General features: G+C 40.6%; 1 protein-coding gene across 2 annotated transcripts; it reads left to right on the top strand.

The window, feature by feature from the left end:
* The first annotated feature begins 256 nt into the window (after positions 1 to 256).
* Positions 257 to 12,078, top strand: rnpepl1 (arginyl aminopeptidase like 1). 2 transcript variants are annotated; one of them, XM_051958080.1, is made up of 11 exons: positions 257 to 1,347; positions 2,011 to 2,151; positions 2,775 to 2,926; positions 3,606 to 3,722; positions 3,799 to 4,034; positions 4,682 to 4,795; positions 4,928 to 5,040; positions 6,856 to 6,964; positions 7,048 to 7,275; positions 8,287 to 8,429; positions 10,216 to 12,078. In XM_051958080.1, exons 1-11 carry the CDS (start codon positions 859 to 861, stop codon positions 10,714 to 10,716), a joined length of 2,343 nt encoding a protein of 780 aa, XP_051814040.1. In that variant the 5' UTR covers positions 257 to 858; the 3' UTR covers positions 10,717 to 12,078. The 2 variants fall into 2 exon arrangements, with proteins under 2 accessions (XP_051814040.1, XP_022075987.2); XM_022220295.2 differs by having other exon boundaries at positions 10,208 to 10,661.
* The last annotated feature ends 764 nt before the right edge of the window (positions 12,079 to 12,842 follow it).

Raw genomic sequence — 12,842 nt, 5'->3', positions numbered from 1 at the left:
TTTGAATGTAGGCTACGTTTGGTTAAACCGGGCTAAAAGTGTACTCTAAACGTAGGAGATTCCAGTAAATATAAGAGAAGCAGGTTTAAGTTAAGTTCTGGCTCACAAGTGACCTTATTGTGTTTTATTTTTAATCTAGTTTTCGCTCCGCGTTAAATTAGACGTTTGGTGAATGGGGTTCTGAATGTAGTTAAGTCGAGGCTAAAGTTAGCTAGTTCGACTAGGTTTAAATGTAGAGGAAGGGTTTCGAGTTGTTCTTCTGTTAACCTGAGTTAAAAGTATAGTTATTTTTGGGTTTAATGTGGATTTGTAATCAGACTGGAGCGAGTTTTAACTCTGTTGTGGGTCACAAGTGTCTGTGTTTATTTCCAGTCAAAAGTTGATTCAGGCTTTTGTTCAATGAGGTTTTGAATGTAGTTTGCTTTCGGTTCACACAGAATCCGTTTATTCTGGATTAAACTGGGTTAAAGTTAAGTTTTGTACTAAACTGGGCTGGTATTGACTGGGTTAGTTTTTGAATGTTGTCAGGTCTGGGATTTGGTTCTAAATGGTCTAAAACTGTTGTTCTATAGTACCGTGTTAAACTGGGTACTCCATATAGTCGGTTCTGGGTTTACTGGTATCCAGAAGCTCCCAGTCCAGGTTTAGTAAGTGTCCTTATTTATTTCTGGTTTCGTTAAGGTTGGGTTTTGAATGTGGGCTGCTCTGGTTTAGAAGTAGCCTTAACTGAAGTCAGTCCTGGTCCTGTTCTAGTGAAGACGGTCCTGGTTGGTTCTGAAGTTTGAAGCCCTCCTCTGGTCTTTGTTGATGCAGTTAGTCCGGGTCTAAGCGGGTTTAGTCCCGGGTTTAGCTGCCACCATGGCAGAGCTCCACCAGACTCCCACCTCGCTGTGCTGCTGCCGTAAATCCCTGCCGGTCTCGGGGGCCCTGTGTGTCGGGGAGTCCGGCCGGCCCTCGGCAGGTCCGGGGCCCGGGTCCCCGCGGTCCCCCCTGGTGGACGTGGCCTCAGCGTCAAACTTCCGGTGCTTCCAGCTGCGTCACTTCCACCTGGACCTGCGGCTTAACTTTGCAGTGAAGGAGATGAGCGGCTGGCTGGTTCTGGACCTAGTTCCGGTCCAGCTGGGGGTCTGCACCCTGGTTCTGGACTCCCATCCCTCCCTGTTGATCCACTCCATAGACTGTAAGGTCCCCGGGGCCGGACTGGATGAACCCGTCTCCCTCACGTACCGGGTCGACCCGTTCACGGACTACGGCTCCTCGCTCAACATCAGCCTGCCGACTGCAGCGGTGAAACCCGGCCGGCTGATCCAGATCACAGTCCGATACACCACCACCGACGGCCCGGCGGTAAGAACACCCAGAAATCCGGTACAGGTCCTCTTTACTGTCGCTGTGACTGATGAACCAACAACAGAACCTGTTTAGCACTGGTGTTGGACCTGGTTTTAGCCTTGTTTTGGGTTGGTTTTGTCTTTTGATGGGGTTTGAACCTAGTTTTGGACGGAACTATTTTTGAACTGGTTTTGGACTTCATTAAGACTTATTTTTAGACTTGGTTTTGGACTTGGCTTTAAGCTAGTCTTGGACTTGGTTTGAGACTGATTTTAGACTTGATTTTTGGCCGATTTTAGATTTGGTTTTGACTTCAAAAACTAGACTTTGTTTTTGAATAATTTTGGATCCGGATTGGACTTAGTTTTAGACTTGGTTTTAGACTGGTTTTGGATTGGGTTTTGGACTACTTTTAGACTTGGAGTTAGACTGGCTTTTTGATGAGGGTTTTGACTGGTTCAGAACTTGGTTTTAAGGTGGTTTTATACCAGTTTGGGACTTGGTTTTGTACTTGTTTTTAAACTTGGTGTTAGACTGGTTTCAGGCTGTTTTAGACTGTTGTAGACTAGCTTTATACCGGGTTATAGAATAGTTTTTAGACTGGTTTTGGACTTGGTTTTAAATCTATTGACCTCGCCTCCTCTGAAGTCCTGATCCTGGTTCTGGTTCTGTCCTCAGATCTGGTGGCTGGACTCGGAGCTGACCTGTGGACAGACTCGTCCTCTGGTCTTCACTCAGGGCCACTCGGTGTGTAATCGATCCTTCTTCCCCTGTTTCGACACTCCAGCTGTGAAGAGCACATACACAGCGACAGTCCGGGTGAGTTCTGACCTTCAGGTCCAGAACCTGGTTCACCTCCAGAACCTGTTCTACCTCCAGAACCTGCTGCAGCGGTTCAGATCTGAATGATTCCTGGTTGTTTCTGTCGGACTTCTGCTCACGTTGATTCACTTTCATCGTTTAATCAGAATAATTCAATCAGCTCGGGTCATATTTAGTCTCATCAGATCAACAGGAAGAAAACAGGATGGAGGAGGAAAAACAGAATGAGGAGGAGGTGAAACTGGGTTAGCTGGTATGTGGATAAAAGTAAATAAATAGAAAAATAAAAAAAAATAAAGAAAAATCTTTATCTAAAAAATATAAAAGTAATAATTTAAACACTTAATATAAAATCTAAGTAAAATGTACTGAAATCAGTATTTAACTGTAAAAAAATTAGAAAATAATATTGAAATGTCCAACAAAAATATTTAACAATTAATTGTGTGAAAATAGAAAAATATTGGGAGAAAAAAACAGGTAAATATCAGAATAATATTCTTGAAATATTCAGGTAAATTTAAATAAAATCTGTTTAAATAGAAAAGGAAAGAAGTATAAGTAAAACATTTTCTGTCGACATTAACATGACTTCTCTTCGTCGTCGTCTTCCTCCTCAGGTTCCAGATGGAGTCACGGTTCTGATGAGCGCTTCTCGGAGTTCTTACTCTAAACAGGACCGAGTCTTTCAGTTTTCCATGGAGTTCCCCGTCCCGTCCTACCTGGTGGCGCTGGTGGCCGGAGAGCTGCAGCACGTCGACGTTGGACCGAGGTCAGTCAGTCACACCGTAAATAAATAAAAATAATATGATGAGATATCTGAAAAATATCAGTAGGATTATAAAAACAAGAAAGTATTAGTAAAATCGCATCAGTAAAATATCAAATAAATATGAATATATTCTAGAAAGACAGTAGCAACATATCTAAAAAGAATATTGAAAAATATTAAGAACGTGACAGAGAAATACTAGTAAAATATCAATAGAATTCTAAAAAACTGCATTGGTAAAAATTCTTAAAAATGCCAGTAAATATTAAATACATATGAATAAATTCTAGGAAGACATTAGTAAAATATCTATAGAGAATATTGAAAAATATCAGGAATATTGCAGAAAATACATTAGTTCAATATCTGAAGAAGTGTCAGCAAAATGTCTTAAAAAATATCAGATTTCTAAAAAAACATTGGTAAAATCTCTTCAAAAAATGGAATGAATTATGAAAAAAAATCCAGAAAGACATGAGTAAAATATCTAAAGAAAACATGAAAAAATCACAAACATTGCAGAAAAAATATTAATGAAATATTTAAATAAAAGTATCAGTAAAATATCTCTAAAATCATGTAGATCAGAAAAATATTTTACAGAAGTGCGTTTCCTGGTAGAATTTGTCTGACTGAGACTATGACATCACTTCCTCCTTTCTGTCCAATCCCTGCTCAGGAGTCGTGTGTGGGCGGAGCCGTGTTTGCTGTCATGTGCGGTGAAGAAACTAGGGGGCAGCGTGGAGCGCTGGCTGGGTGTCGCTGAGGACCTGTTTGGACCGTACCTGTGGGGCAGGTGAGCCTTCAGACACCCTCAGAGCTTTATTTAAACGGTCGGTGACGACAGCAGCACTGACCCGGCTGATCCTCAGGTGTGACATCGTCTTCCTCCCCCCCTCCTTCCCCATCGTCGCCATGGAGAACCCCTGCCTCACCTTCATCATCGCCTCCATCTTGGAGAGCAGCGAGTTCCTGCTGATCGACGTCATCCACGAGATCGCCCACGGCTGGTTCGGCAACGCCGTCACCAACGCAACCTGGGAGGAGATGTGGCTGAGTGAGGGGCTCGCTACCTACGCCCAGCGGAGGATCACCACCGAGGCCTACGGTACAAATACTACTAGTACTACAGTACTACTACCACCATAAGGGGCAGGGCGGGGCTCGTGGCGGAGACGGCCCGAATATTCGGATCCATTTGTCTGGTCTTCCGGGTCCAAATTTTGCCTTCGTTTTGTCTTCAGTTAAACTGAAGAATTCCCAAACAGCGGAGGTCTTCAGCATCTTGTCTTGTGTTTATGCAACGAAGTGAAGCGTGACGTCAGAGTCGGCAGCCACCCGGCCATTCTGGTGGTGGTAAGAAACACGAATGGAGGAGCCGAAGTGGGCCGAATGCAAAGGAAAGAGACGAGCTCCGAATATTTTCGTCTGGGGGAGGAGGGGGTGATCACATAGACATATGTGTATATGTTATAGACATATGTGTATATGTTTATGTGATCACAGGACGAGATGAGCCGATGTGGGCCGAAGGCGGAGGGAAGACAGTAATGCCGTATATTCTTTCTGCCCGGTAACGTCCGATGGGGGGGTGGGGGGCGAATATTCGGATACCAAAATTAATATCGAAATACCGCCGTAGCGAACGAATATTCGGGATAGTCAGGTCCAGCCCTAACTATTAGTACTCAGACAGTGTTCACGTACTTTTGTCGGACCTGAACCAGTCAGACTCCTCCCCCATCTTGTCTTCAGGTGAGGCGTTTACCTGCCTGGAAACCGTCGTGAGATTGGACGCCCTCCACAGACAGCTGCGTCTCCTAGGAGACAACAACCCTGTCAGTAAACTGCAGGTCAAGTTTGAGCCAGGTAACACACACACACACACACACACACACACACACACACACACACACACACACACACACACACACACACACACACACACAGACAGAGAGGTGTGTTGTACAGGTGAGCTGACCTGAGTGTTTCCTCCTCCAGGTGTGAACCCCAGCACTCTGATGAACCTGTTCACCTATGAGAAAGGGTTCTGCTTCGTGTCCTACCTGTCTGAGCTGAGTGGAGACGTCAGACGCTTCGACTGCTTCCTCAGGGTCGGAACACACACTGACTTTATTATTATTATTATTATTGTTATTATTATTAGTGACATTTTGCACATCTAATTTAAATTTTATGGAAATATTCACGTTTGATAAATATTTTTGAAATTTTTGTTCATTTTTTCTTCATTTTATATGTGTGTTTATAAATATAGATAATAGACATTTAATTAAAATAAATTCATATGATTATTAATTACATTACTCTTTATTTTTATATTTTGTTAATATTTTCTTAGACATTTTATTTCCATTTTCAAACAATTTCCTGACACTTAATTTGTGTTTTTTTTTATATCTACCTAATATAGTATCAGACAGTTATTTGCTAATTTTATTTATATTTTTTGGAACAATTTATTCAGTATTTTTTTAACATTTAATTAAAAATACTTCAAGCATTTTTCTGATATTGTGCATATATTTTTCAGAAATCAAATTGTTTTTATTTTTTCAGATTTTATTCTTCTGATATTTTAAGTCCAGTAATTAATTTTCTGACAGTTTTCTTCAATTATAAGTCAATTTTTGTGCTTCCACTTCATATAAATTTCATTTTTTGGATATTAATGTTTTTCTGATGTTTTAATATTTTGTAGACATTTTTTAGACATTTAATTCGTATAATTTGTAGACGGTTATTTTATTTATTTATTCATTCATTCATTTTATTTATTCTTTTGAACAATTTCAGATATTTGCTTGGTAGTTGTTTTACATTTAATTAAAATGATTTCAAGCATTTTTCAGATATTTTCTACATATTCTTCAGACTTCAAGTTTTCTGATAGTTTTCATGTATTGTAGCTAAATTATTATACTTTCATTTCAGACATTTTTCACATATTTTATTAATGTTTCCCTGATATTTTACTAATATTTAGTAGACCTTTTTAAAACATTTTAATTTGTATTTTTAAGACGTATAATTTTAATTTCAGACAGCTGTTTTAACATTTCATTTGTATTTTATGAGCAATCTCAGATATTTGTGATTTATTTAATTTCAAGCATTTTTGACATTTTATATATATTATTCAATATTGTAATTTTTATAATTTCAGACAGCTATTTTGCCATTTTATTTATATTTTTCAAACAATTTTTAGATTTTTTTAAATATAATTTCAAGCAATTTTTTTTCGGTAATTTATGAAAATTTTTCTGATTTTTTTTTATTATATTTAGTAGACATTTAATTTGTGTTTTTAAGACATTTAATTCATGTAATTTCAGGCATTTTATGAAAGTTAATTTCTTTTGACGTGTTTTAGATTTTTTTTTTTTCGTTTTCCGGCATGTAATTGATAGAATTTCAGACCTTACCTCACTTTACTTAGATTTTACTACGAAAAGTAAAATTTAAGAGAAACTTTTTATACATTCTTTTAGAGTTTCCTCATTTTTAGCAACATTATGGATGTTTTTTTAAAATATTTTTGGACATTTTTAGATATTTAGAAACAAAACTATGACTAAACCCAGCTTCCTACCACAAATGCTTCCTGTAAACTACCTTACAACACAGTTTTATAATCAGTAGGTGTATACAGAGTTAATATTTCTCAACATTTTTTATTGCCTGTTAGTAAAAGGAGTGACGAGTTAATAAGAAACAAGAAGACCTGAAGAGTTTGTGACGTAGAACCATGGTTTAACTAAGCCGGTAGAAACGTCCACCTTCTGTTCAGGACGTCAACAGCAGCTCAGATCTGCTGATATTTCCATAAATTTGACTGAGACTCAGAAACACGACATCATGTTTTACATCGACATCACTCACCCTCTGTGTGTTTGTGTTTCCAGGACTACATCTCAGAGTTTAAGTTTAAGAGCGTCGTGGCTCAGGACCTCATCGACTACTTCCTGGGTTATTTCCCGGAGCTGAAGGACGCTGCCGTCGCCCAGAGAGAAGGTCGGGACACGTTTAGACCCACGGAGTCTGTCCTCAGTGACCCCTCCCCTATGTGACATCACTTCCTGTGTGTGCGTCCTCAGGTCTGGAGTTCGAGCGCTGGCTGAGCGGATGTGGGCCTCCTCCGTATGAACCGGACCTGTCAGCAGGCGGCGCGCTGATCCGACCTGTCCAGGATCTGTGTGACCTCTGGAGGAGCACCGACCCTCCTGACCTGCAGACGCTCTCCACCTTCGACCTGTCGGCGTGGAGCACCTTCCAGATCGTACTGTTCCTGGACCGCATGTTGGACCACTCGCCACTGCCGCACGGTACTCCATTTTACCAACACCTGCAGTCATGCATCACTATACGTATATGTTACAATGTACCCTGCTATATGTATATGTTAGCATGTACATGTACCCTGCAATATGTACACCTTAGCATGTACATGTACCCTGCTATATGTACACCTTAGCATGTACATGTACCCTGCTATATGTACACCTTAGCATGTACATGTACCCTGCTATATGTACACCTTAGCATGTACATGTACCCTGCTATATGTACACCTTAGCATGTACATGTACCCTGCTATATGTACACCTTAGCATGTACATGTACCCTGCTATATGTACACCTTAGCATGTACATGTACCCTGCTATATGTACATGTTAGCATGTACATGTACCCTGCTATATGTATATGTTAGCATGTACATGTACCCTGCTATATGTATATGTTAGCATGTACATGTACCCTGCTATATGTATATGTTAGCATGTACATGTACCCTGCTATATGTATACCTCAGCATGTACCCCGCTATATGTACACCTTAGCGTGTACCCCACCATACATATATGTATAGCATGTACCCCACCATATATACATACGTTAGCATGTACCCCGCTATACATATATGTTAGCATGTACCCCGCTATATGTACATCTTACCATGTCTACCACCATACATATGTTAGCATGTACCCCACCATACATATATGTTAGCATGTACCCCACCATATATATATGTTAGCATGTACGTTGCTATACATATACGTTAGCATGTACCCCGCTATATGTACATCTTACCATGTCTACCACCATACATATGTTAGCATGTACCCCACCATACATATATGTTAGCATGTACCCCACCATATATATATGTTAGCATGTACGTTGCTATACATATACGTTAGCATGTACCCCGCTATATGTACATCTTACTATGTCTACCACCATACATACACTGTTATATATTAACCTCCACACTTCCTGAGTTTCCAGTATGTGATTAGATTGTATTGATCTTTGATTATCCGTGTCTCAGATGTGATGGTGAGTCTGTCGGGTTGTTACTCGTCGCTGTTTGATGGTCTGAACGCTGAGGTCCAGATCCGCTGGCTGCAGATGGTGGTGAGGAACACCTTCTACCCAGACCTGCCACGAGTCCGAGCCTTCCTACATAAACATGTAAGAACCCACAAACTGCTGCTTAATTTTGCACCTCTTTTGGGGTTAACTTGGGTTACTTTGTGGTTGTTTTGTATCTAGTATTCATTTTGTGTGTTTAGGATGTGGTTTTTCGTCTGTTTACCTTCAAATACCATCTATTTGTAAATGGTTGTATTTAAAGGGTTGTATTTATAAAGCGCTTTTATCCAAAGCGCTTTACATGATATGTCACATTCACCCATTCACACACTGATGGCAGAAGCTGCCATGCAAGGCGCTAACCACGACCCACCAGGAGCAATTAGGGGTTCGGTGTCTTGCTCAGGGACACCTCGACATGAGCTCGACGGGCCGAGGATCAAACCGGCAAACTTCCAGTTACAAGACGGCCACTCTACCCACTGAGCCATGCCGCTCTTTGTGTCTTTGTGTCTCTTTGTGTTTGGTTCCGTCTCTCAGAGGTCGATTGAGACTCTTTCTTTTCTTTTTGCTCGTCTTTGTAATTGCTTGTCTTTGTTTTTCTGCCGTTTTATGTAACCTTGCTGTTGTTTGTGGTCAATTTGTGTCTCTGTGGTCAATTTGTGTTTGTTTCTTGACTTTTTGTGTGTCTTTCTAGTTGTTTTAAGATGTCTGTTTTGAGTAATTTTGTGTGTCTTTGCTGTTGTTTGTCTATTTTCATTGATTTTGCGTCTGTTTTGTCTCTTTTAGTCAGTTTTTATCTCATTTCAGTCATTTTGCGACTTTTTTTGTGTCTCTTTGCAGCTATTTTTCATCTAGTATTCCTTTTGTGTGTCTTTGAGGTGACTGTGGTCTATTTGCGTCTCTCTCTGGTCTTTTTGTGTCTCTTTCTCATTTTTTGTGGCTTTTGATATTAGTCCTGAATAATCTTGTGGGTCTTTGCTGTTCTTCCATCGTTGTTTTCAGTGGTTTTGTATCATTGTGAATCTCTTTCAGTCAGTTTCAAGTCCATCTTTGCTGCCATTTTGCATTTGTATTAATTCTGTGTCTCTCTGTAGTCGATTTGGGTTTGTTTCTTGGCTTTTTGTGCTTTTTTTTGTAGTTTTTTGCCTCTGTTGTCAGTAAATCAGTAAATTTACTGTAAATTGTCATTTTAAGGTGTTTGTTTTGACTAATATTGTGTGTCTTTGTTGTTGTTTTGTCCATGTTTTTATTGGCTTTACACCTGTTTCTGTATAGTTTGCATCTGTTTTCATCAGTTTTTTATCTCATTTCTGTTATTTTGCATTGTTTTTATGTCTCTTTGCAGCCATTTTTCATCTAGTATTCCTTTTGTGTGTCTTTGAGGTGACTCTGTGGTCTATTTGCGTCTCTCTTTGGTCTTTTTGTGTTTCTCTTTAGTTGTTTGTCTCTTGGTATTAGTTTTGAGTAATTTTGTGTGTCTTTGCTGTTGTTTTGTCTCTGTTTTCATCAGTTTTGCATTTGTTTGTGTATACTTTGTGTCTATTTTAGTCAATTTTTATCTCATGTCAGTCATTTTACACCTTTTTTTTGTAATGGTTTGTGTGTCTTTGCAGCCGTTTTTCCTCTAGTATTTGTGTGCCTTTATAGTTGTTTGTTGTTTCGTGATGTTTGTTTTGAGTAGTTTTGTGTCTTTGCTGTTGTTTTTTCACCTCCTAGTAAAGGTTTAGTTAAATAAATCAGACAGTCTGCATCAGTTCAAAGAAGTGAAAATGTTGCGGGGGTGTTCACAGATGGTTTGTTCCACCTGTTGGTACAGATAATGGATTGTTCCAGACTTAGTTCTCGTCGTGCTCATGAACTGTGTCTGTCCTCAGACTTCCAGGATGTACACGGTGCCGCTGTACGAGGACCTGGTTGCCGGGGTGATGAAGTGCGTTGCCGTGGAGATATTCTACCAGACGCAGCGCCGCCTCCACCCGAACCTCCGACGGACGCTGCAGCAGATCCTGTTCCAGACCAGCTCGGTTCCGACCAATCAGAACGGACCTTCTGCTCTGTCCGTCATCCCCCCCGCTTCCCCCCCTCCCTCCTCCACAACCTCACAGCCCGCCGCCACGACAACCGCCTCCGCCGCACCTGGGACGACCGCCGGCGCCGCCATCGCTCTGCGGGACGTCAACGTCTCGGCATGACGAGCCGTGTTTGGCCACCGCCGAGACGTCCGGATGCCGGTTGCCACGGCGACTGCAGCAGATTTAAACACTGTGAGGAGGAAAAGTTTCACTCCAGAGATTTTAAAGGGTTGAACAGAGGAGGAAGCGGCCACCTTTCAAACCCTGAGCTGCTCAAACTGTGGCCCGCGGCCCCCAGACGGTTCGTCTGACGGGACCTCGGAGGCCCACGGGTTTTTATTTAACTTGAAATGAGACGTTCGAGTGATTCCCTGCAGAACGTTTCGGAACTGATATTTGCGTTTTAATTAACCGAAGTCGAACAAAATCAGAAGTTCGACTAGAAGCTAAACTCATGTCTGAGTCGACGGATCTACCGACTCGGCTCTATTTATTTCCTGCCGTGTCACATGGTACAGTATGGTTTGCACTGCAGGAACGTTTCAGGAACACGAAAGCCGTCATTTTTGTTGTTTTGTGTCTCATTTTTGTCATTTTGCTCAAACGTTCATCATGTCTTCCTGTTGATACAGTAGTTTTGAGTTCTTTTGTTCGGACATAAATGAATAGATAGATGCTGATTACCTTGACAGTTTTGGCAGAAACTGTCGGTGCCAAAACCTTGACAGTTTTGGCACCGACAGGGACCACTTTCGCTGTCGGTGAGACGCTTTTGAAGAAGGCGAAATTTTCCGCCGAAACTGTCAGGGTAATCAACATCTATCTATTCATTTATGTCCGAATAAAAGAACTCAAAACTATCTGTTTTTAAGGAAAACAAAGCACCAGCTCTTTAACGTCAGTGTCTTAAATGTAGAATTAATCGTACAAAACAACAAAACAAACCTCCATTGATTTAACAGACTTCAAGTTTCATCCAAGAACTTTAAATTTGTTCATCAATGGAAACTAAAGACTAGTTCTGTTCCTGTTAATGTGCCTGCAGTGGAAATCCATCTTATTTTCAACATCCTGGAGGAGCTACTTCCTGTTCCCTAAGCTGTGATTGGTTGAGCAGCGATGACGCCAGCGATACGATCAAACTAAACTCCGAAGACTGAAACGTTTCATGACAATAACAGACGGATTTTCTGCTCAAAGTCGATCTGAACGGAGACTCGTCGACTTTCTGCTTTCCTTCTGGAGCTGAAATGAGCAGGCGGACTCGACCGATAAACTCTACCTCCATCTGATCCCAACTTACCTGTAGACCCACAGAACCTTCACTCCACCCGCCCAAATCCACAGACCAGCAGACTTCACCTGAGTGGCCTTAATGCTGCCTTCATGCGGCTGGGAACCGAGAAGTTCAGCACCGATCTCACCTGAAACCAGCAGCAATAAACGTCCGGGTTTCTGAGTTTAGCCAAAGGATTTCTGTTTCTGATTGACAGAAGGTGAAACTCAGAAGCCTGACAACGACCGACTGAACAGAAATGACTGATTTGCCAGGAAAACGCAATAATACTTTATTACCGAGCGCTGAAACGTCCCACCGTTCCCAGCTGACACTGAACGCCTCTGCAGACAGATTTATAATGAATGTGTGACAAATAAAAACACTTGAAACCTCAGTTTTCTTGTTTTTTTTTAACCTGCATCAACAGATAAATGTTTTAGTTAAGCATTAAAATGAAACTTCATTTTTATTGATTTTTAAATTCTGCTTTGATAGTGGTGACGAATCAGAACGTCTAAAACTTCTGATTTATTTTGACACTAAACGCCTGTTTTTAGTCGGAGCTCAAACCGGAAATGTAAAGTAAAATGTTAGCTCGATCTCTACCGGAAGTTGTGCGACTCTGCCTTCACAGCAAAAGCAGGAGACATTAATCGCTGGAGATGATTCAGCTGTTTTTGTCTTTTTCATCTTGTGAGCTGCTAAAAGGTTTTAATAAATTATGATTTTAGTTCAATTAAAAATAATAAAAGTTAGCTTAAATTTAGAATTATATTTACAAAAGCCTTATAAATGTTTTCTAACTTGCTAAAGGAAGAAAGACCTGAACTAATTGGTCGACTAGTTGGCTGGAATGACCAAAATCTGGATAACTAGTTTGATAAACAACTACAAAACTAGTCTCATAATGGTGGCTGTCTTCCAAGCAAAACATTCACATAAAAATCAACCAAAATCCAGGGAATTTCACTGGGTTTTGGTTGATTTTTATGCCAATGTTCTTAATCATTTTTAACATTTTTCCCCAACAAATGTGTTCAAAGATTTCCCAAAAATGTTGAAAATGTGGGCATCAGAAGTTTCATTGTGAAAATATTTTTTCCCCCACATTTTCAAACTTTAAAACGGGTCAATTTTGTCCCGCAGGACAACGAGAGT

Source organism: Acanthochromis polyacanthus, chromosome 13 (assembly GCF_021347895.1).
Source record: "Acanthochromis polyacanthus isolate Apoly-LR-REF ecotype Palm Island chromosome 13, KAUST_Apoly_ChrSc, whole genome shotgun sequence".
Lineage (NCBI taxonomy): Eukaryota > Metazoa > Chordata > Actinopteri > Pomacentridae > Acanthochromis > Acanthochromis polyacanthus.
Note: the sequence above shows the minus strand (reverse complement) of the source record. Positions and strands in the feature narration are given on the sequence as shown.

Bases quoted from the DNA above. Each gene is read 5' to 3' on its own strand.
- rnpepl1 (XM_051958080.1), top strand. From the start codon at position 859: ATGGCAGAGCTCCACCAGACTCCCACCTCGCTGTGCTGCTGCCGTAAA. The intron at 1,348-2,010 runs GTAAGAACACCC...TTCTGTCCTCAG, and splicing joins CCACCACCGACGGCCCGGCG to ATCTGGTGGCTGGACTCGGA. The intron at 2,152-2,774 runs GTGAGTTCTGAC...CTTCCTCCTCAG, and splicing joins CATACACAGCGACAGTCCGG to GTTCCAGATGGAGTCACGGT.